At 37.1% G+C, this 21068-nt stretch overlaps 1 protein-coding gene across 1 annotated transcript in view; it reads left to right on the top strand.

Annotated features, from left to right (window-relative positions):
- The window catches only part of smg5 (SMG5 nonsense mediated mRNA decay factor), a 204232-nt gene that overhangs the window by 47772 nt on the left and 135392 nt on the right, over positions 1 to 21068 (top strand). The window contains exons 3-5 of the mRNA XM_028794085.2: positions 65 to 188; positions 7103 to 7259; positions 18718 to 18807. Coding sequence (XP_028649918.1) covers positions 65 to 188; positions 7103 to 7259; positions 18718 to 18807 — 371 coding nt within the window. The remainder of the gene's footprint in view (positions 1 to 64; positions 189 to 7102; positions 7260 to 18717; positions 18808 to 21068) is intronic.

Raw genomic sequence — 21068 nt, 5'->3', positions numbered from 1 at the left:
CTTACAAATTGTATTTGTTGGTGTCTCCAGAAAATAACATCTGATATTTGTGTTTCATCCTTAGGCTAAGAGAACTGTGTATTAAACTTATGTTCCTTCATCCTGTGGATTATGGGAGGAAGGCCGAAGAGCTACTTTGGAGGAAAGTTTATTATGAAGTTATACAACTCATCAAAACTAATAAAAAGGTGTGTGTTTGCTTTCTTTTTTCCCCAGCAATTATTCATTATGCACTGTTCTGAATTTGTGAAAGAATCCATTTTTATTTTGCAAAAATTCTGAATGCCTAGTTTTTACTACGTCATGCTCGTAGTGATGTTCTGGTTACTTGAAATATTTTTCCTGCTGATGAATAACTTTAGTAAATGTAGAAAAACATGATCAGATTACCTCTGGCACATTTTGGGAAAGCTTTGTTCCATAGGTTGTAAAGTTACTTAACAGGCACTCATAGTGACAAGTATTCAGAACCTTTGCTGTGGCACTGTACATTTAGGTCGGGTCACTGATGTGTCTAGAACTTGATTGCAGTCCACCTGTGACAAACTTAATGGATTGGACATAGTTTAGAAAGGCCCACACCTGTGTATATGAGGTCTCTCAACTTGCACTGCCTGTCGGGACAAAACTCAAGCCAAGAAATCCAAGGAAATTTCTGTGTTCAGATTGTGGTGAGGTACAGGTCAAAGCAAGAGTATAAAACCACTTCTAAAAATGTGTGTGTTTCCAGGAGCACAGTGGCCTCAATAATTGTGAAAAGGAAGAAGTTTGGATTCTCTTGAACTTGTACTAGAAATGTCCTTCTGGCCAAATTGAGTAACAGGGTAACAAATTGATTTTGGTGTAATGTCTGTGAAAAATTGAAGTTGATTTTCACATCTTTAAAGTATACATTTTTTGGAAGAATTATGCTTTTTTGCACTGTGTAGCGCAACGTGACAACCACGTCTCAATAAAGAGAAAACATTTTTGAACAAGCAATTTCTGATATACAGACATGTACAAATTTGTTGGTTCTCTTGCAGCTCATTGGAAAAAGTGCCATGTCTTCTGAAAAGTGATTAATTGAAAAACAATTGCCCCATGTATTCCTGCATGCCTTTGATATGTCAAGCAAAGCAAGTGTTAAAAAAGAGATAAAGCATAGCTTTTCTACAGATATTCTAAAATGACCTGGACAGATTTGCTGGTTCCCCTTAAAAGAGTGATTTCTTTTTCAAACTTAGCTGTTTTCTTAATTAGTATCACATGTCTTCAATCATGCAGTCATTCAGTCTATTTAAATGGAAAAAAGTAGTTTAGTATCATGTTTACAATCCCTATGTCCCACGCTGATCATAGTCCAGAGAAAGCAAAGGAGAGAGTTGTTTGAGGAGATCAGAAAGAAAATTTATAGACAAGCATGTTACAGGCAAAGGTGATAAGATCATCTACAAGTAGCTTAATACTCCTGTGACAACAGTTGCAAATAATATTAAGAAGTTTAAGGTCCATGGAACTGAATCCAGCCTCCCTGGATGTGGCCGCAAAAGGAAAGTCAACCAAGCATGGGCAAATCAATAATGAGAATGGTAGACAAAAACGCAAGGACAGCTTTCTAAAGAGATACAAGCTGAACTCCAAGGTCCATCAGTGTGTTATCGCACCATCTGTCACTTTTTGAGTGGCAGTAGGCTAAATGGACAAAGAACCAGGAGGACTCCAATGTTGAAAGAAAAATATTCTAGAAGAATGACCTTTGGACAGATGAGACAAAACTGGAGCCTTTTTGCCAATCACATCAGCTATGTGTCCACAGATGAAAAAAATGAAGTTCTCAAAGAAAAGAACACCATACCCACTGGGAAACATGGAGAAGGCTCTGTTATGTTTTAGCGCTGCTTTGCTGCATATGGCACGGGTTGCCTTGAGTCTCTGCAGGAAACAATGAAATTTCAGGACAGCCAACAAAGCAAATCTCTTTTTTGTTATAGAATAAACAATGATGAGTGCGAATTACTTTTGTCACTTTCAAGTTATTTCAGAGACAATTATGGGTTCTTTTTTATGTGGAGATAGAACAACAAATTTGTCCACTATGTACAACGATGACTTCTGGGGGGGAAAAAAAGTGACCTGTCTTCTTCAAACATGTTGCATCATATTTACCTTGTTTCAGGTCTATTGGTTTTGGTCCAGTTTGGCCTATTATTTAACTCTTCTCTTCAGAAATTGTTTGACCTATGTCTATTTGAAACAGCTGTAGGAATTGTTTAATTTAAGCAGGATTTTGCAGTCTACTCCATTTAGCTCTGGAACCAGACCTATTTTTTTTTTTTTTTGCAAAAGTAGTTTTGAAGATGCATAATTTTTTTTTTTTTTATAATTCATTCATAGAGGTACATATACACAGTCAAAGAAATTTATAAGTGAACATAGCTGACAGCTCGTTTTCCCTGCCAGAGTGTACGTTTGATGGTTAAGAGAAAGTAATTAGCACACAAATATAGACACACCTAGATTTATAAAGGTTGACAGAGACATTAAACTCCAGCATCACTCACACTCAGAATTATATATTCACTTTCACACTGCAGGAAGTTTTTTTCTCAATCCAGGGATTTTTTTTAAAACTCTAGATCCTTTGTACCATTCCCATTACAGAAACTGGTACTTTTTTTAGCTCCTTCTCCAGGGTATGAACTTTTCCTTCAGCCAGGAGCTATTGTGGGTAGGACTCAGGCGATGAGTTGATATGATTAATTAACTGTAAGCACTGGCGCCATCTTACATATCTGTTAGTTTGTTGGACTCTGGACAGTTATCAGTGTAATGGAGTACCGCACTAGTGTGCAGCACCTTGCAGTGCATCAAAGCTGTTGTGTTGTGGGGTGAGGCGGGTTGTTCCTGTGAAGTCCAGAGTGCATTGAAGCAACAAGCGGGATGATGGTCACCCATTAATTCCCTAACACACCTCACTTTTCACAGCATCACTCTTCTTTTCATGTTACATATTATGCATAAAGGTTATAGCTCCTGTTGTGTGGTGGGAAAGCAACACACAAAGTGTGTTAACTACAGATGTCGCATTGACAAAGGCTTAATTGAAACAGGGCTGTTGGCTGATGCTGTTGAATATTTTAGGTTTCCGTGAGTCACTTCATCTGAGGAGACCATCCACCTGACCCTCTCTGATTAAAATGCCCATTTATCCAGTTTCCTGTGGTACCTTGACCAGGGAAAAATATAAGGCCACCAATTTAGACCTTTAAGTATCGTAGAAGAGAGTGGCGGATAACAAATTTGACATCCTGTATGTATTTGAATACATAAAATATTTACACTGTAAGGCTATCCAGTGGGGCTTGGCGATCATAAACCAGCATAGCCTTAATCACAACTTGGATAATGGAGACCACAAACTAAATGATTGCAAGAAAAGTGTAGTAGGTAACAGATGGCTATCCAATACATATACTGGTGCTGTCTTCATAGTGATTTGAATTGTGTGCTCAAAACCATGACATTTTTGTGTTTTCAGGAAGAAGAGAGAAGAGGGTGAAATTGGTGATACCATTGATTTTATGTGTGGTTTTGTATTCTGTTTCCATTCTCTATTAGGGTCAATGTGTATGGCAAGCAAATATCTTATGAACAAACATTTTTTAGAATTATGTTAATACATTTTTTGGAGTCATCTTGCATCTGCAAAAGGAAAAATACTGTGTATATAAAAATATATTGTAGCTCCATAGTGATTAACCCACACAATGTTATTTTTGACCTACTTTTTCTTCTGGATGGTTCTCTGCTTATCAGTTGTCTTAAACTGCTCTTGGACACCCAGTTAGATGTTTTTTTTTTTGGTAACTCTGAACCATGCATTCTTAAATTAGCAGACTATATAGGGTGAGCCAAAAAGAAGTACTGCTTTTCAAAGATTTATTCTAAAAAAAATGCTACAAGATATAATAAATTTCATTACGATACACAGGGTATAAAAATAGATTTTTTTCACTGTGTTTTAAAAATGTCTTCAAGGTGGTAGCCATCATTAGCGATACTCTTCAAGACAATTTCTGAACGCTTGCATGACTCGTTCAGTCATTTCAAGGGGGATACCGGCGATTTTGAGGCAAATAAGCATTCTTGAGTGCTTCAAGGTTTTGAGGTCAGTGTGTGTATACCTTTGACTTGAGAGAGCCCCACAAGAAGAAGCCACACGACGCGAGAGCAGGCGAACGTGAACACCACCCGACATCTTGGGGCTGCAAAAAGTTCTCTAGCATTTCAGTGTAACGTTCTGAAGTGACAGTTACCATTGCTCCCCCCTCCTCAAAAAAAGTAAGGGCCTACAATGCCAAATTCTGCAAGGGTGACCCAAACTGTAACACGCTTACTGTGCAGGGGTCTCTGATGAAGTTCACGGGGGTTGGTTTCAGCCCATTAGTGGAAATTTTGCTTATTTACGCAACCATTCAAATGGAAATATGCCTCGTCACTGCACATGAAGATGGCATTTCGGAACGATTTGCAGAATGTTTGCGCACAACTCTCTTCGGCTCTCCCAGTCTTTCACAGCGAGTTCCTGCACTACCATCATTTTGTATGGATGGAAATTAAGGTCCTCATGCAAAATCCTTCTCCAAGACGTGTTGGAAATGCCTCAGGCAGAAGCATGTTTACGTGCTGAATGTCTAGGAGACTGCAAAATTGATGCGCTTGCAGCGTGGATGTTTTCAGGAATTTGTATAGTCAGGACGACCTGGAGATTTTCTGTTCAGTGTTGTACCCATCTGTCTAAATTTAGCCACTGAAGCATTGTTTTCCGATTTGAGACATCCCTGTTAGGAGAAATGCTGAAGTGTGTTCAGAAGGCGCGTTGCGTAGTGATGATGGATTCGTTGTTTTTGAAGAACGTTTCGACAGTGATAGCACGGTGCGCACCAGACCAAGGCATTTTGCATACTGAAAACCACAGGGGATCGCCTATCAAAGGACCCCAACCCACTCGGCTGTCTCTACCTCGCACAGTGAGCTTGAATAATGTAATACTTCATTTTGGTTCACCCTGCAGATATACATTTTAATTTTGTCTTCTAATTTGTTTTCACCACTGATGAAATCAGTACCACTTTAAAAATGTATTTTACTTTTAATATTTGAATGGAATTTTTGTAGGAATTATTTTTTGTAGTGGTACTTAACAAAATTGTATTGCTCACAACAGTGTTGTATAAATGTGTTGAAAGATAAATTACACATACAGCATTAGTTTAACACTAGAATTACCAGAGCCTACGAAAAAACTCGTATATCCGGCCCACCTTAAATCACTTCTTAAATCCGTTCACACCTCTCCGCCAGCATCCTTTGTCCTCTAAATGTGCTGATAAAAGACAAGCTGCCAGCAGCCGGCTATTCCATCCCCCCACCGACTTAGAACGTGAGCGAAGTTTTCCCAGCTCACACCTTGATTGATTATGTGGGAGTGAAGTGGAGTTTTACAGTGGAAATAGGTCATTATTCTAAAGTAATCTGTGTAAACACATTGTTAAAACAGAAACTTTTTCATATTTTAGTAATAAATGTTACAAAATGTAGTAGGCATAAACTATAGAATATATAAAGCCCGAGTTCCAAAGATCAAATAAACACTTTCACAAAAGCTTCAAGAATGATTCAACAACTTCAGTGGCGTAGCACGTTAAGATTTGCCTCTTAGCGCAGAGCAGCTTTTCCTTGCCTCACAGACCTGAGTTCGATTCCCCACTGGGGATGAAGTGTTGCTTTTTTTTTCTTTTCTTTTAAACCTCAAACGGACATAAAATTTATACATTGGTATGCACTGTCAGTTACTGAGATAGTTATATTTTCATGTGGGAGGCTCCTTTTCAAATATTTTTTTAACAATTGAGACTGCAATTAACAGGAACAACTGTCCTTATAACTTATTTTTAAGATCCATAACACACAGACAGACAGAGCACTGCGTAATAGAGAGACAGACAGGCAGAGAAGTCACTAGATATAGAAATAAACAGGGAAGCCATGTGTACTGAAAGAAAAAAAGAACAACATGTGCGTTGTCCCTGACTCTCTAAGTAAGATCGGGGAGGGGTGATGTTAGAGTGCCTGCGCTTATTCAGTGCAGCTGGGACAACGCACATGTTGTTCTTTTTTTCTTTCAGTACACGTGGCTTCCCTGTTTATTTCTATATCTAGTGACTTCTCTGCCTGTCTGTCTCTCTATTACGCAGTGCTCTGTCTGTCTGTGTGTTATGGATCTTAAAAATAAGTTATAAGGACAGTTGTTCCTGTTAATTGCAGTCTCAATTGTTAAAAAAATATTTGAAAAGGAGCCTCCCACATGAAAATATAACGATCTCAGTAACTGACAGTGCATACCAATGTATAAATTTTATGTCCGTTTGAGGTTTAAAAGAAAAGAAAAAAAAAAGCAACACTTCATCCCCAGCGGGGAATCGAACTCAGGTCTGTGAGGCAAGGCAAATCTTAGCGCGCTACGCCACAGAAGCTGTTGAATCATTCTTGAAGCTTTTGTGAAAGTGTTTATTTGATCTTTGGAACTCGGGCTTTATATATTCTATAGTTTATGCCTACTACATTTTGTAACATTTATTACTAAAATATGAAAAAAGTTTCTGTTTTAACAATGTGTTTACACAGATTACTTTAGAATAATGACCTCTTATTTCCACTGTAAAACTCCACTTCACTCCCACATAATCAATCAAGGCGTGAGCTGGGAAAACTTCGCTCACGTTCTAAGTCGGTGGGGGGATGGAATAGCCGGCTGCTGGCAGCTTGTCTTTTATCAGCACATTTAGAGGACAAAGGATGCTGGCGGAGAGGTGTGAACGGATTTAAGAAGCGATTTAAGGTGGGCCGGATATACAAGTTTTTTCGTAGGCTCTGGTAATTCTAGTGTTAAACATTATCTTAAAATGCTACCTAAATGTTGTTGTTTTCAAGGTAATATAAAATGCTTGAATTAGCCAATCAACAGTTGAAATTATCTTTACTTTTATAGATGTGGTTAATATGTGAAATTTACTTCTTTGTACAGGTGTTTATTATATTCTTTTTCTTCTCTTTACAGCATATTCATAGCCATAGTACTCTGGAATGTGCTTACAGGACCCACCTGATTGCTGGTGTTGGGTTTTACCAGCACTTGCTTCTTTACATACAGTCTCATTATCAATTGGAACTGCAAAACTGTATTGACTGGACCCATGTTACCGATCCTTTAATTGGTGAGTAGTTGTATTATTTATTTGGACATCTCTTTAGCCAAGGCAGTTATCGATTTTAGGTATGGTGCAATGGTCTCAGAGCAGCTAGATGATAAGCTATCAGCATTATTAGAAAATTGAGTAAGTGCAAATATGGCCAGACTGTTGTCAGGTATCATGTGAAGATGACAGTAGTAGATAATGTAATGAATTTAGAATTTAGGTTTAAATAGCTAACATGTTATCTTCACTAGTAAAACTTACCCATTCACAATGGGTTTTTTTCCCCCAGTTCAATTAGTGTACACATTCATCTACAAATGTACTCAGTTTTTCCAAACACTTCTGTTATGTCTTTAAATTATTGTTTTGCATCTTAAACCTGCATTCCCTGAGTGTTGGTTAATGCTAAGGCCTGCTCATTAAAGCAAAAGGAAAGTAGTTGCCATAAATCAGATTTTCCTTTTATTATAATGCTTCCAAGTACCCAACTTTAAAGAGCCTCGATAGCCAACACAACATGTCACACAGTTAATTTGTGTTACATGGTTACTGGCTTGACACACAAAGCCTAAAAAAAAAAAAAAGGTGTAATTAAAAATATTAATATCACTTTTAATTAAACATTGGTGCACCTGTAAAAGGAGGGAAAAGTGGACAAATTTTGCAGACACTGACTTTATACTGTTACAATCCCACTTTTGAGAGTGAGTCCACAGGTGCTGACTGACTTTTTATTCTGAAAGCCATGCTATAAATGTTACCCTCCCTTTGCTCATTAGACATTACCAAAATAATTAAACAAGTATGCCTTCAACCTGCCTATCCACTTTTACTTTAGTTGCTTTTCTTACCTTGTTGCTGTCTGACTAACCAACCAACCCATATGTCGGAGCTGAGTCATCTTGTAGGATTATATTGAGAAGCCAGAAACTGGAGTTAGCGTAATGCAGAAGAGAATTACAGGGAATTATGTCAGGATGCAAGAAATGGAATAGACCTTTATTCACAGAGCAAAATAGAGGACTATTGTGAGTATAATAAGGATCAGAAATAGAAAAGACTGGTTGAATAATAACATTTTGGATGAACTGTGCAGGTAAAATTGTTGGTAGCCTTTCTAGCAGTGAGTTAGTCGTTGTACCAAGAGCATGAGAGCCTGAGCAAGCAAGTGTTGTTTAGTTTGAAGTAGCATGGAAGGAACGATTTGTATGCATATTATGAAAAAAGAAATTACGTTAAGTTCAGTGAAGGAAAAAAAATGATTGGAAGAGAGAATTATTGATGGTCGTAAGGATTATTGACATCTTCTGTGGGAAAAAGGTTCTGTTAATGGAGAAGCAGATGGTAAATGCAAGTGCATTTTTACCCTGAAACATTTCAGTTTAATTCCTTATGCACTGAGGGGTTTTTGGCATTATTGCGCCTAAATTATATACCCAAAAATAAACTGTTACTCTGCTTATGACGTAAAGGAGATATGAATGGCTAAATATGTAGCGAGTACAGCACTTCAAAGTTTTAAAAGTACTTATATGATTTAAAACCTTTGGTTGCATTAATATCACACAAATAATTTGGTGCTTTAGGGATTTTTCACTGAAAAACTGGATTTTATAATGTATGATAGTGCTGGGCGGTATGACCAAAATTCTATATCACTGTATTTTTCAAAATTATACCGGTTTCACGGTATTCAGCAGTATTTTTTTCCCATGCATGAATGGATGTTAACCACATCTTCCACTGCAATTACTGCAGTAGACTGGCTAAGAATAACCTGTTCCACTGTCATGAGAATTGTACAATAAAACATTTTAATGATAACACAAGTATTAATACAGTTTGCATGGCCCCATAAAGTGATAGTTTTCAAGGGGGTGGCACTAATGAAGAGAAGGAATCACATTGCATGACAGTTGCAGTCAAATTATAGAACCTTTTTATTGAGCAAATTTTGCAAACAACTTAAACTATAATTTTGACAACATATTTTCAACTATCCAAAGAGGCATTTAGACTTAGTAAAATATGCAGAGGTGCTTGTCAAAAGTTGTATTGCACTGAAAATGTCTTAGAAAAGGAATAAATAGTAAATATTTTTTGTAAACCAACTACACTTTGTTAATGTTAACAATCTCTGTCCACTGCCACGTTAAAGTGACTTTTTAAACAACTTTACCATAATTAAACTGCATAATATTTAAACTAATAAATAATAACAATAAAATAAATAGTTCAACTTCCAGTAATAATATTACTTCAAGGCTTCAAGCCCAGGTACATTACACAGTATTCACCAAATAAAATAAAACAAGTGCAACTTAGTGATGACATCTTTACCAACTGAACCATCATTAAAGCAAATTGCATTAATATGGAGCTTGCTTCAACCTAAGCTATATACATAAATAATAAAACTGCAACTTACATTTCTAATATTATTTGTGGTATAGCGGGTCCGTGGCTTCAAAAAAAAAAAAAAAAGGCCAGTTTTTAAATCCAGTTCGCCACTGGACACGATTGCACGACCGCGGGGGGTTGTTGAGGTGATTAGGGCGAGTTCTCAATTGCTTCATAGGCTTCCTGCGGTGTGTAAATAAGGCGCTGCGCCCACGGAAACGTATATTTATGGGCCGGCAGGATAGGGGGAAGAAAAAAAGAAAAGATTGAACAGAAGGAGGTTGAAGAAGGGAAAAGGCAGTCATGGGAGACGATCCAGACACCAGCTGGTGCTCCGTGAGGGGGTGCAGGCTGAGGCGCTCTAGGGGCTGGTTCGCCCCACTGACTAAGTGTGTACAGCCTCCCAATGGATCTGAGGAGCGACTGAGTGAGCGCAAGGGAAGACTAGAGGTGTGCAGACTTTGGATGGTCTGGCTAGCAGTGTGGTGTCAGCCAAGACGGTGGTCGGCAGAAAGGAGTTTGTGCTGCAGAGGCTCCGCTGGCAACGCCAGTGAAGGGTGAGCCGGGGAGACAGAAGGTGGTGGGCTGTGATCGAGTGAGGAGAGAGACTGTATTTTAACCTCTATTTAAACGGATTTATTTATTATGGATATTATGCCCACATTTCACTGGTTTTATGGATTTGCTATTTTTTTGGGTACTGTGGGTTTTTTTTAACACTGTACAGTGGACACTTTTGGTTTTACTTTTGACTGTTTTTAACAAAAGCACTTGAGCACTTTCCACCATCCCCTGGCTTCAATGAGATTTGTCAGCTCATCTTGGTTATAACTATCAATGGTGTTGGTTCAACAGACTCCCATGTGGGAAGAGGGAGTCTGTAGGGGACCGGCATCGTCATACTATTGCACAGTACCCAGGTACATTACACAGCATTGAAAAAAAAAAAAAACAAGTACAACTTGGCTTGCAGTATTATCCAGTAGTATAAAAACAGTATTCACACAAATTGAACATAATGTTCCACATCTGACCTTTTAAAGACACAGCTACTTTTTTTGGCAAAAGTTCTTCTGTGTCATTCAACTTTTTCATCTGTTACAGCTTCAGTTTCGGAATGTTCTCTGTCCATTTTCACTGCACAATATCTCCACTAACACGTACTGTGGTGCAGCAGTGAAAAGGATCCCCTCTTAAACAGTTTCCCGCCACGCCTCATTTCCGAACGTTGTTTAGGCTATTTAAACCGGTGTTGCGGTATAAGAAAAATCCATATCATAACAAAAATAAAGTTTTTGGTATGAACCGGTATACTGCCCAGCACTAGCCGCTGCTTATAATTTTAGGTAAATGAGAGGCACAGACTCTGACTAGACTGATGTATTTTATCTAGCTGAGTCCTCCTTTTCATAGTGTTCTGTTGTTTAATTTTTCCTCCATTTTTTCTTAGCTTTGCAACTGTCTCTTTTGAGTGTTCAAACAGGTTCAGTTTGGCATGGTACTATTGTAATTTTTCAGGGATTACTGTGTCAGTGCTTCCTTCCACTTGGCTGTTAATATTTATGGCTTCTTTATTTGTTTCTTAGAATAGCAGCTAAGTTCCTACTGACTATAAATAATGCTAGAAGATGCTGAGGCAGCTGCTGCATCAAAATACCGTTTATTAACAACATGTTTATTTACTAATTATTTTGTTACTAATTATTTACTTGTTGCTTTAGAACAGGGTTCTCCAACTCCAGTTCCGAAGTGCTACTGGGGCAAGAGGTTTTCATTCTAACCCTTTTCTTAACTAGGGACCAGTTTCTTGCTGGTAATGAACTCTTTTGCGTTAAGTTTAATTTACTTGCTATATAAGACTCGGACACCTTAATTGTTTTATCCATAATTAGCAGCCAAACAGTAATGAGATACAAAATTAACCAACACATGAACCTGTTTCTATCATACAATATCTGAAAATAAAGATAAATGAAGGTCTAAATAATGTTGTTTTGTGGACTTGAGAAGATCATTTTGATGGTAGTAAATCAATAGTTTTGGAAATGTCTGCAGTGGTGGAATGAGAGCACCAGCAAGCCATGAAATTAAATTAACAGTGAGAATCTGCTGCTAATTAAAAAAACTGGTTTGAGTGAAATTGGTTGGATTTTGAGGCCTCAACTTAGCTGGTCATCTATTGGCTCAATTAACATCTCATTTCTGTCTTGGTGCCATTCAAGGAAAAAGTGAAGTGATTCAAGGGACTGAATATTAACACTAGAATTCCTGAAGCCTACAAAAAAACTTGTAATCCTGGGCCACCTTAAATTCCTTTGCACCTCTCCATTAGCATCATTTGTTTTGCAAATGTGTCGATCAGCACAAGCAGCCTGCTATTCCTTTCCTGCACCGTCGTAGCTCTACTTGGGCAACTCGTTCTCCCAGGTCAAGTCTTGTTTATCTGGGTGTGAGGTGTTGCTGTTTTGCGTTGAAGGACATGCGTGTGGCAGGATGACGCCTGACCTGTTGCTGCATCCAAACGGTGCCATCTTTCACCTTTATGCCTGTTGTATGTGCATTGTTCTTGTGTATGACTGGACTTTTCTTGCAAGGAGAGCTTCTGTTCTCTTTCTCCGATGTAGAACCCTCATCTGAGTTTATCTCTGTTATAGCACATCTTTATTTGAAAGCAGCAGTGTCAGATTTAGGGGAGCGTGAATGTGACCGATTTAAACCGGCTGTTACATATTCAAGTCAAACGTATGTTTTTAATCTTTAATAGTAACAATAAGAGCAGCTCAGTACTCAAAACTGTAATTCTGGGAAGCGGCTGGAACTGAGCCGGTGACCTCTTGATTATGAGCCAGCAATTCTTATCGCTGCGCCATTTGTTTTGTTTTATGTGGACCTTTTGTGAAAGTAAAATTTGATATTTGGACTTGTCATTAGTATTATAACGTGAAAAATATTTCTGTTTTAGGTATGTGTTCAACGTTTCCTGTCATCCTTCATTTACCCAGATCATTGTAGAAAAGGAACACACATGAAATGTGTGTGTTCCAAATAATGATATTATTTACCCTGTACAACTCCAAGCACCTCACACCCAGATATACAAGGCTTGAGGTGGGAGAACTTTTGCGCTGCAGCAGTGGGTGAATGGGATGGCAGGCTGCTTGTGCTGATCGACACATTTGCAAAACAAAAGACGCTAATGGAGAGGTGCAAAAGAATTTAAGGTGGCCCGGGATTACAAGGTTTTTCATAGACTTCAGGGATTCTAGTGTTAAAAAACAAGTCAATTAAAATGAAGGGAAAAGAAGTTAGTTAGCACCAAAATTGGTCATTAATTAAGAAATGGTTTGAATGAAAATCGGTACCCACAGTAGCTCTCCAGGACTGTAGTAGGATACCCCTCCTTCAGGGGTCTACAGGGAGGTAGATGCCTTGTGGCAAACAGTATAACTTTGCAGTGCTATGGGATATAACATCTAAACTTGGTACAATGATAGCTGACAGATTGCAAACCAAAAGAAATTTGATTCAATAGTTGTGAATTATAAAATTTCTTGGTTATGTACTGTAAAATCTAGGATTTTTGATGAGAAATCCCTAAAGCATCAATTTTTTGTTTTATTTAGTTGTTATTGATGTAAACAAAGGTTTTTAACGCTTAACTACACGCACCAGTTCTCATCTCATAAGTACTCGTGTGGTGTACTTTATGTACCATAAATGGCTATTTATATGCCCACTGTGAGGTTGTAATGTAAAATTTTGCAGTCATTTTAAATTGTACATGTTTTTAATGTAATTTAATACCGTATTACTGAATAGTATGACATAGTCTAGGACTATATGAAAATAAATCTTCTCCAGTGCTCATTCATCACCGGTTGCACTTTCACCCACTGCAGGATTTGCACATGTATCACATTTCACTTGAGTTGTTGAATATTCTACACAGACAAAGTCATTGCAAAAAGAATATCTCATCATTGTCATACATACTAAGCACCTGTGCGGTGTTCCAAATGCACCATATGGAACTTGCAACTGTGCATCCACTCATAAAACCAGCTGGAGGCACACTGGAGGGAAACCATTGCAACACTGTACTTGTAGTGAATCAAGCTGAGGATAGATGATGGATGCTGCCAGTATGTTCAAGTTAAAGGACTTTGGACAAAAATAACTGAGATTGGTGTACAAAATACACCAGTGCCAATATTTAAGGGTTAATGGTATATATACTTTCTTTTAAAAATTTGAAATGCTATACTCGCTACTCCAGCTATTTTAAAGTGAGAATTAATTACCTGAATATACTCTGAAGTGGAGCAACATGGGGTTTATTTCTTGGGTGCCCCCTGCGTCTCACACATTATAATTAGATTGATTGCAGCTAGTAGTAAGAATGTAAGCTTTTTTATTTATTTTTTTTTTAACTCAAGTCTTTCTCACCTTTGATTTAACTTTACTTGCTGTAATAAAAAAAACAAGTGCCTTGACTTGCTTGATTAAATTCAGTGGCTCAATTTGACTTGCTTGAATGTAATCTTTTCAACTTGAGACTTGAAGGTAAGGACTTGAAGCTTACTTGGGACTTGCATATGTAGGACTTAGTCATTTTTTCCGACTCCAGTAACCTAATAATTGGTTCCAACTCCACAGCTATGCTTACAAAGCGGAGGACTACAAGACGTGTTTGTCCCACGTATACTGCCTGACATGCACTGTATGGAATGCTGTTAACTGTGTTTCTTGTCTCTGTGGTTGACCTTTTGCTTTTGGCATTGAAAGGACAGTCTGTAAAGTATCTGCTGGTTTGTTCGCTATCTTGATCTGGACAGGTTGCATGTGGTAGTTTACGACACACCACAATGATAAGGGAGGATGTGGTAAGTGCAGTGGGGAACCAAGTTGGAGCTGACTGCAGAGGTCTGGGGTATCTCTTATATAGGCATTGTTAAATAAATGACTTGGAGTAGCTTTTTGATGTGAATAGATGGGGGGAAAAAAAAGACGAACAACTACCCCAAGACATTTATTAAACAAACAGCTAACGGTCAACTCCACTTTGGTCCAATCCCAAGGGAATAAAATAGTAATTTATAACTGAACTACAGGTGCATGAACATTACAGTCTGGATAAACATAGACTGTTCTGAAGTAAGGTAAATTGTACAGCATACAATAAAGAATAAAAATCTAATATACTTTAGTGTACAAATCCAAAGTTCTGTCTCATACTGCACAGGGAAAAAAATATAGCATTTGTAAATGAGTTACGTCATAAAGATATAGAAAAAAACCAAACCTGTAACATTTTTAAACTAATTACTAACGTAGACTTCTGCCGTTCTGAACCATACTATATATCCAAACTGATGTATCTCAACGTATCTCTCTTTTTCTCTGTCCTTCTATCTCTATATCCATATATACCAATGTATATACTGTATTTAAACCTATATATATACAGTAATCCCTCCTCCATCGCGGGGGTTACGTTCCAGAGCCACCCGCGAAATAAGAAAATCCGCGAAGTAGAAACCATATGTTTATATGGTTATTTTTATATTGTCATGCTTGGGTCACAGATTTGCGCAGAAACACAGGAGGTTGTAGAGAGACAGGAACGTTATTCAAACACTGCAAACAAACATTTGTCTCTTTTTCAAAAGTTTAAACTGTGCTTCATGACAAGACAGAGATGACAGTTCCATCTCACAATTAAAAGAATGCAAACATATCTTCCTCTTCAAAGGAGTGCGTGTCAGGAGCACAGAATGTCGCATAGATAGAGAAAACAATCTCTAGCAAACAAATCAATAGGGCTGTTTGGCTTTTAAGTATGCGAAGCACCGCAGCACAAAGCTGTTGAAGGCGGCAGCTCACACCCCCTCCGTCAGGAGCAGGGAGAGAGAGAGAGACAGAGTTTGTTTTTCAGTCAAAAATCAATACGTGCCCTTTGAGCTTTTAAGTATGCGAAACACCGTGCAGCATGTCGTTTCAGGAAGCAGCTGCACAAAAGATAGCAACGTGAAGATAATCTTTCAGCATTTTTAGACGAGCGTCCGTATCGTCTAGGTGTGCGAACAGCCCCCCTGCTCAATCCCCCTACGTCAGGATCAGAGAAAGTCAGCGCAAGAGAGAGAGAGAAAAGTAAGTTGGGTAGCTTCTCAGCCATCTGCCAATAGCGTCCCTTGTATGAAATCAACTGGGCAAACCAGCTGAGGAAGCATGCACCAGAAATTAAAAGACCCATTGTCCGCAGAAATCCGCGAACCAGCAAAAAATCCGCGATATATATTTAAATATGCTTACATATAAAATCCGCGATGGAGTGAAGCCGCGAAGCGCGATATAGCGAGGGATCACTATATATATATATATATATATATATATATATATATATATATATATATATATATATATATATATATATATATATATATATATATATATACACACACACCCATGTATTTCTAAACCAGAGATACTATATATCTAAATCAGAGATTTAAAATGACTGTTCCTGCTTCACAGATAAATGATGTTTAATTCTTTTTATAGTTAAACTAGGCCCGCTTACACCTTGCAAGGACAAAAGTAACTGTTCTGGGTATTTACTTGTCCCTTCTCACTTTAAGCACAAGACATTGCTCACTCAGTAATGATAAGGATGATGATGATTTTATTTATACAGTGCCTTTCCTGTGCTCAAGTAGTTTACTGCTGTGAGCGTCCAATGGTACGCGCTTCGGGGGCGGTAATTTATATTGTAATATACATTGATCAACATCAGTTATTTGTGAAACAGTAATATTCTGATCAATGTGTATGTTTAAACACTGATCGGCATTCATAAACATCTGTGCAGCTACCCTTCCTGCTCTGAATTTCTCTTAAATGAAACAGTGCCAATAAGGAATAACAGAAATTATCAGTACAGATGAGCTGTACTATCTTTGCAAAGGAGAAATCATTTTTTTACTTTTTCATATACGAAGTATAGAGAAAGTATAGTAATCATGAAAAAATTCAACCTCGATATTTTGATGAATCTTGACATTATAGACTAACCAGTGTCCAACAATACTGTTTTTTGGAATTGTGTGTGTACGCGCACACGTGTATATGTGTGTCTCTGTGTGTGCATAAACAAAATAACTCAAAAACGCAACTAGTTAGATGGATGAAATCCGGCTTGTGGTTGTTACACCACAATTATAGATCTGTATTAACTTTTGGGACAAATCCATCACCTGGAAGTGGTACTTTACCTGAACACATACTCGATTTTTATTTATACAGCTGCAGAGTTCGATTTATTCAACTTTACTTTTATAATAATTGTTCAATATATTATTAATTTGATTTGTTGTTGATGGTTCCTTAATGTACATAATATAAAAATATAATCATTGTCTTGCAGTTTACTCCTCAAATATCCATCCCCATATCTGAGTATACAAGAAAGTCGAGGGGAGAGCACTCCCGGTTTTTGAAAATAAAACGGCACTAATCGAGAGACTGACTAGGTCATCATACAAGATCAGCATATTGTTACTGACCAATCACTTTTGCTTTAAAAACATCGTTTAACAACGAAACGATACAAACAAAGGTAGAGAGTCTGACAAGAGATGAAAAACTAAACATACTGTGTTTTTGTATTTATTCCATATTTATTAATTTATCTTTTTTTGTACATAGTCACAACTCAAAATACCTGATATTGTGAAAGTAATCCATTATCAGAATTATATTTTAAAATATTTGTCTCCCTTTTTTCAATGTTTTTCTCTCTCTCTCAAAATAGATAGTTGAAATATAATATTCTTTTTGTTCTTAACATCAGCCATATCATACATATTGCATACCAGGGATTTTTCCTGCCTTGCATCCAAACCTGCTGCAGTAGGCTCCAGATTTCTTGCAGTCCTACTCTGGATAAACAGGTTTAGATAATGTATATATTGTTCTTAATCTCAGATGCTGTCTTTGTTGTTTTATGCCTATCTGTACTCCTATTACCTGCTCTTGCTCAGCTTATTATGGGTTTACTGTCCTTTATGGTGGGCTGTTCAAGTCTCACTGCACCTAACCATGACACTACATGCTTGTTGTTCTTTGTTTCCCTCGTGGGGTCTGCACACTGATTCAAGTCTAAGAGCCCTGTACTTCCTAAGCCCCTGTGATTTTCATGAGAAAATATTTTAAAAATTGTGTAAAATTGTTCATATTCAGTCTAGTTTTGATTATGCTTGTTTTCATCAGACAAAACAAAAACGAGATAGTAAACCAGGCAGTGTAGTAAGCTTCCACTAACATTAAACTCATATCTAAATCTGTTAAGTGTATAGTTCTCTCTGATTGTGACACAAAACTAACTCCGTAGGCACTCCATGCCAAAATTACTAAAACTAAAACTGAAACTAATATACAGTATATAAAAATAAAATAAAAATGTCTCTGTGAAATAAAAACTAAACTAAAACTAAAAATACATGATGAAGGAAAACTAAAACTAAACTGAATTTCCAAGTAAGGTCAGAAAAAATATAGAAAAAAAAGGCAAAACTATAATAACCTTGGTATGTATATGATACTATGCCTCACAGTGGGATAAAAGGTGTCCCTTCCAGAGTTATTCTACCTTGTACAAGATGCTTAAAGGATATTATTAGAGAGACTCTGTCATTAAAAAGAAAGTGTAAGCAAATAATGCATAAAAACACTATTTTTGTTTACCTTTTCAGGGAGTCGGTTTTGATTTACATAATTTCGTTGTGTTTTAATCATAAAAGATGAGTCGGTGAGATGCTTTACACTAACCTTTTTGTATATGTAGGGATATATCATCAAGAAACAAGAATCACTATGTGCTTCTCTTTTGTTACACCTTTTAACCCAATACATAGAACTGTACAAATTATATTTTTATTTATCTAATGTTCAAAATTAATGTATAATTTCAGAAAATGTGCACTTGCTGACTTTCTAATATTTTATACAAATGAATTTTTTCACAATACCTGTTTAGGATAATATTTTGCTTTGTTTATTATTTATATATGTAATTCAGGACGAAAGAAGCCAGTTTCTGCTACTACAAAGGAAATGGAATGGGCACAGATGGCTTGCCACCGATGTCTTGTCTATTTGGGGGATCTCGGTAAGAAATGCCTTGAAATAATAGTATTATTGCTTAATATTTTTATTTGTTTAGGAAAAAATTAAAAATGTCATGCAAAACTCCAATACAGTTAATGAAAAAAGCTGTTTAAACTTGAAGTCTTGCTAGAAAGGAATTACCACATGGACCACCTTTGATGAAAACAAGCCTTAATGGGTCCTCTAAGAGTCAAAACACATAGGAGACCCTATGTAATAATAACAAAATATTTATTACTATTTATAAGACGTTTCTATCTTCTTGATGTATAATAAAAGTGCAAACCATCTGCTCAATTCGAAATCAAGAAACATGTGCCAGCTGCTTGAAGCGTGACTTCAAAAAATAATAATGCCGTTTGTTGCATGACCAGTTAGTGTCCGGAAGACTTGAACTCTGTGAGTTGCTCTTTATTTTTTTAAAACTTTAAAACTTGCTGCTAGTTTGTGGCAAATTCAAGCCTGTTGTAGCTGAAAATTTGTTATCTCCATGAAAACATGAGAGTGAATGTTTTTCTAGACCACTAAAAACAATGTGGGATGTGCAGCATGTGTAACAGCTATCATTTTTGGGTGTAGTATTTCTTTAAAAGTGATTTAATGGTACCGCCTTGTGGCCTATTAAACTTAACAGCATAGTGTTCTTTGGCATCATGTCAAATGTTAAAACATACCATATTTGTATTTTTAGCTTTAACCACTATACCACTTGTTTGCAGACAGTCGTATGTTCCACGACTGTCCCACATAGGATCCTTGGAAAATTGTGTAATGACCGCTAGTCATTAATTTGCATTTTTTCATTATAGAATGCTACTTCATTCAGGACAAATCAAATAAAGGAGTGTGTTTCCCTGGTCACTAATGAACCATTTGGAAGGTTTAGAAATGTGTTTTAGGGCTTCCTTTAAACACATAGCTGCATGAGTCTCACCTGCCTCGGGAAAGTAGTCTTTGTTTTAAATGACTACAGCTCAATCCTAGCATTTCTTGTATATTTTGCTGAATTTATAGGGTCATCAGACGTTTAAAAACAATTCCAAAATATGTTCCAAAAGATTTGTTTCAGGGAAATAATTAGAATGTATCATATTCAAATTAAGTTTTTCAGTAAGTTATAGTAAACATGAAGGCAAGACCGGACTATGCTGTACACAAACATGCCAGTGTTTCTTACTCTGACTCTTTCCAAACTATTATTTTCAATATTTTTGTCGCCTACATAATTTATGACTGGAGTTTTAATCCCAGCATCCCTGATGGTAAATTATTTTTTACATTAATTGCACTGTGCTGGTCATGCTGTCTAGGTAGCGTCCAAGCACAGTCTAGTTTCTCAAGGTGATTACAGTAATCTATCATTTCCTAAAATCTCTGGTTTTATTAAAGAGTATAAAGATGCCATTCAAAGACATAGTTATTCAGTTAATACAACTTGCTTCTCTTTAATTCATAAAGTTGAATGATTCTATGATGGTTTTACTGTCTTAAATGTCACATGTACATAGTTTATAATGCTAAAATACAATTTAAGGTTTATAATGGAAAATGAAGTGTTGCTTTACACTTTTAATTAGTTGCGCCATAGGATAAAAACTCACATTTAATGTATAGAAAATTTTAAAAGGAATACTCCACCAAAAATGTTATGTTATTTATCCCATGCAGCTTGTAGTGATGCATGAGAAAAATGTTCAATCTCATATTTTCACATAGAATGAGAGATACAGTGATCCCTCGCTCTATCACGCTTCGACTTTTGCGGCTTCACTCTATCGCGATTTTTTTCTCATACACGCTTACATCACTACTCATGCGCTTTCTGAGAACTTTTATCTAAGCCCCACGATGGCTCCTAAACGTGCTGCTTTTTCTAAGCCTTCTGACAATGAAACTAAGCGCCGGAGGAAGATGCTTACCATCCAGGAGAAGGTGAAACTTTTGGATATGATCAAAGATGGCAATACCCTACAAAAGCCTCCTCATGCATATGAAAAGACAGCACCAGCAACTGCCTATCAAGATGTTCTTCAGCCGCACACCCAGACACCCACTGCCTACTCCTAGTATTCATTCAACGGAAGAAGACAATGACGCACCTGCTGAAGATACTGCACCACCTTGTCACGCTTGGGTCACAGATTTGCACAGAGACACAGGAGGTTGTAGAAAAAAAAACTTTATTCAAAGCACTGTAAACAAACATTTGTCTCTTTTCAAAAGTTTAAACGTGCTCCATGACAAGTCAGAGATGACAGTTCC

This window comes from Erpetoichthys calabaricus, chromosome 2 (assembly GCF_900747795.2).
Source record: "Erpetoichthys calabaricus chromosome 2, fErpCal1.3, whole genome shotgun sequence".
Classification (NCBI taxonomy): domain Eukaryota; kingdom Metazoa; phylum Chordata; class Cladistia; order Polypteriformes; family Polypteridae; genus Erpetoichthys; species Erpetoichthys calabaricus.
The sequence above is the reverse complement of the archived record's forward strand: the minus strand, read 5'-3'. Positions and strand labels throughout refer to the sequence as shown.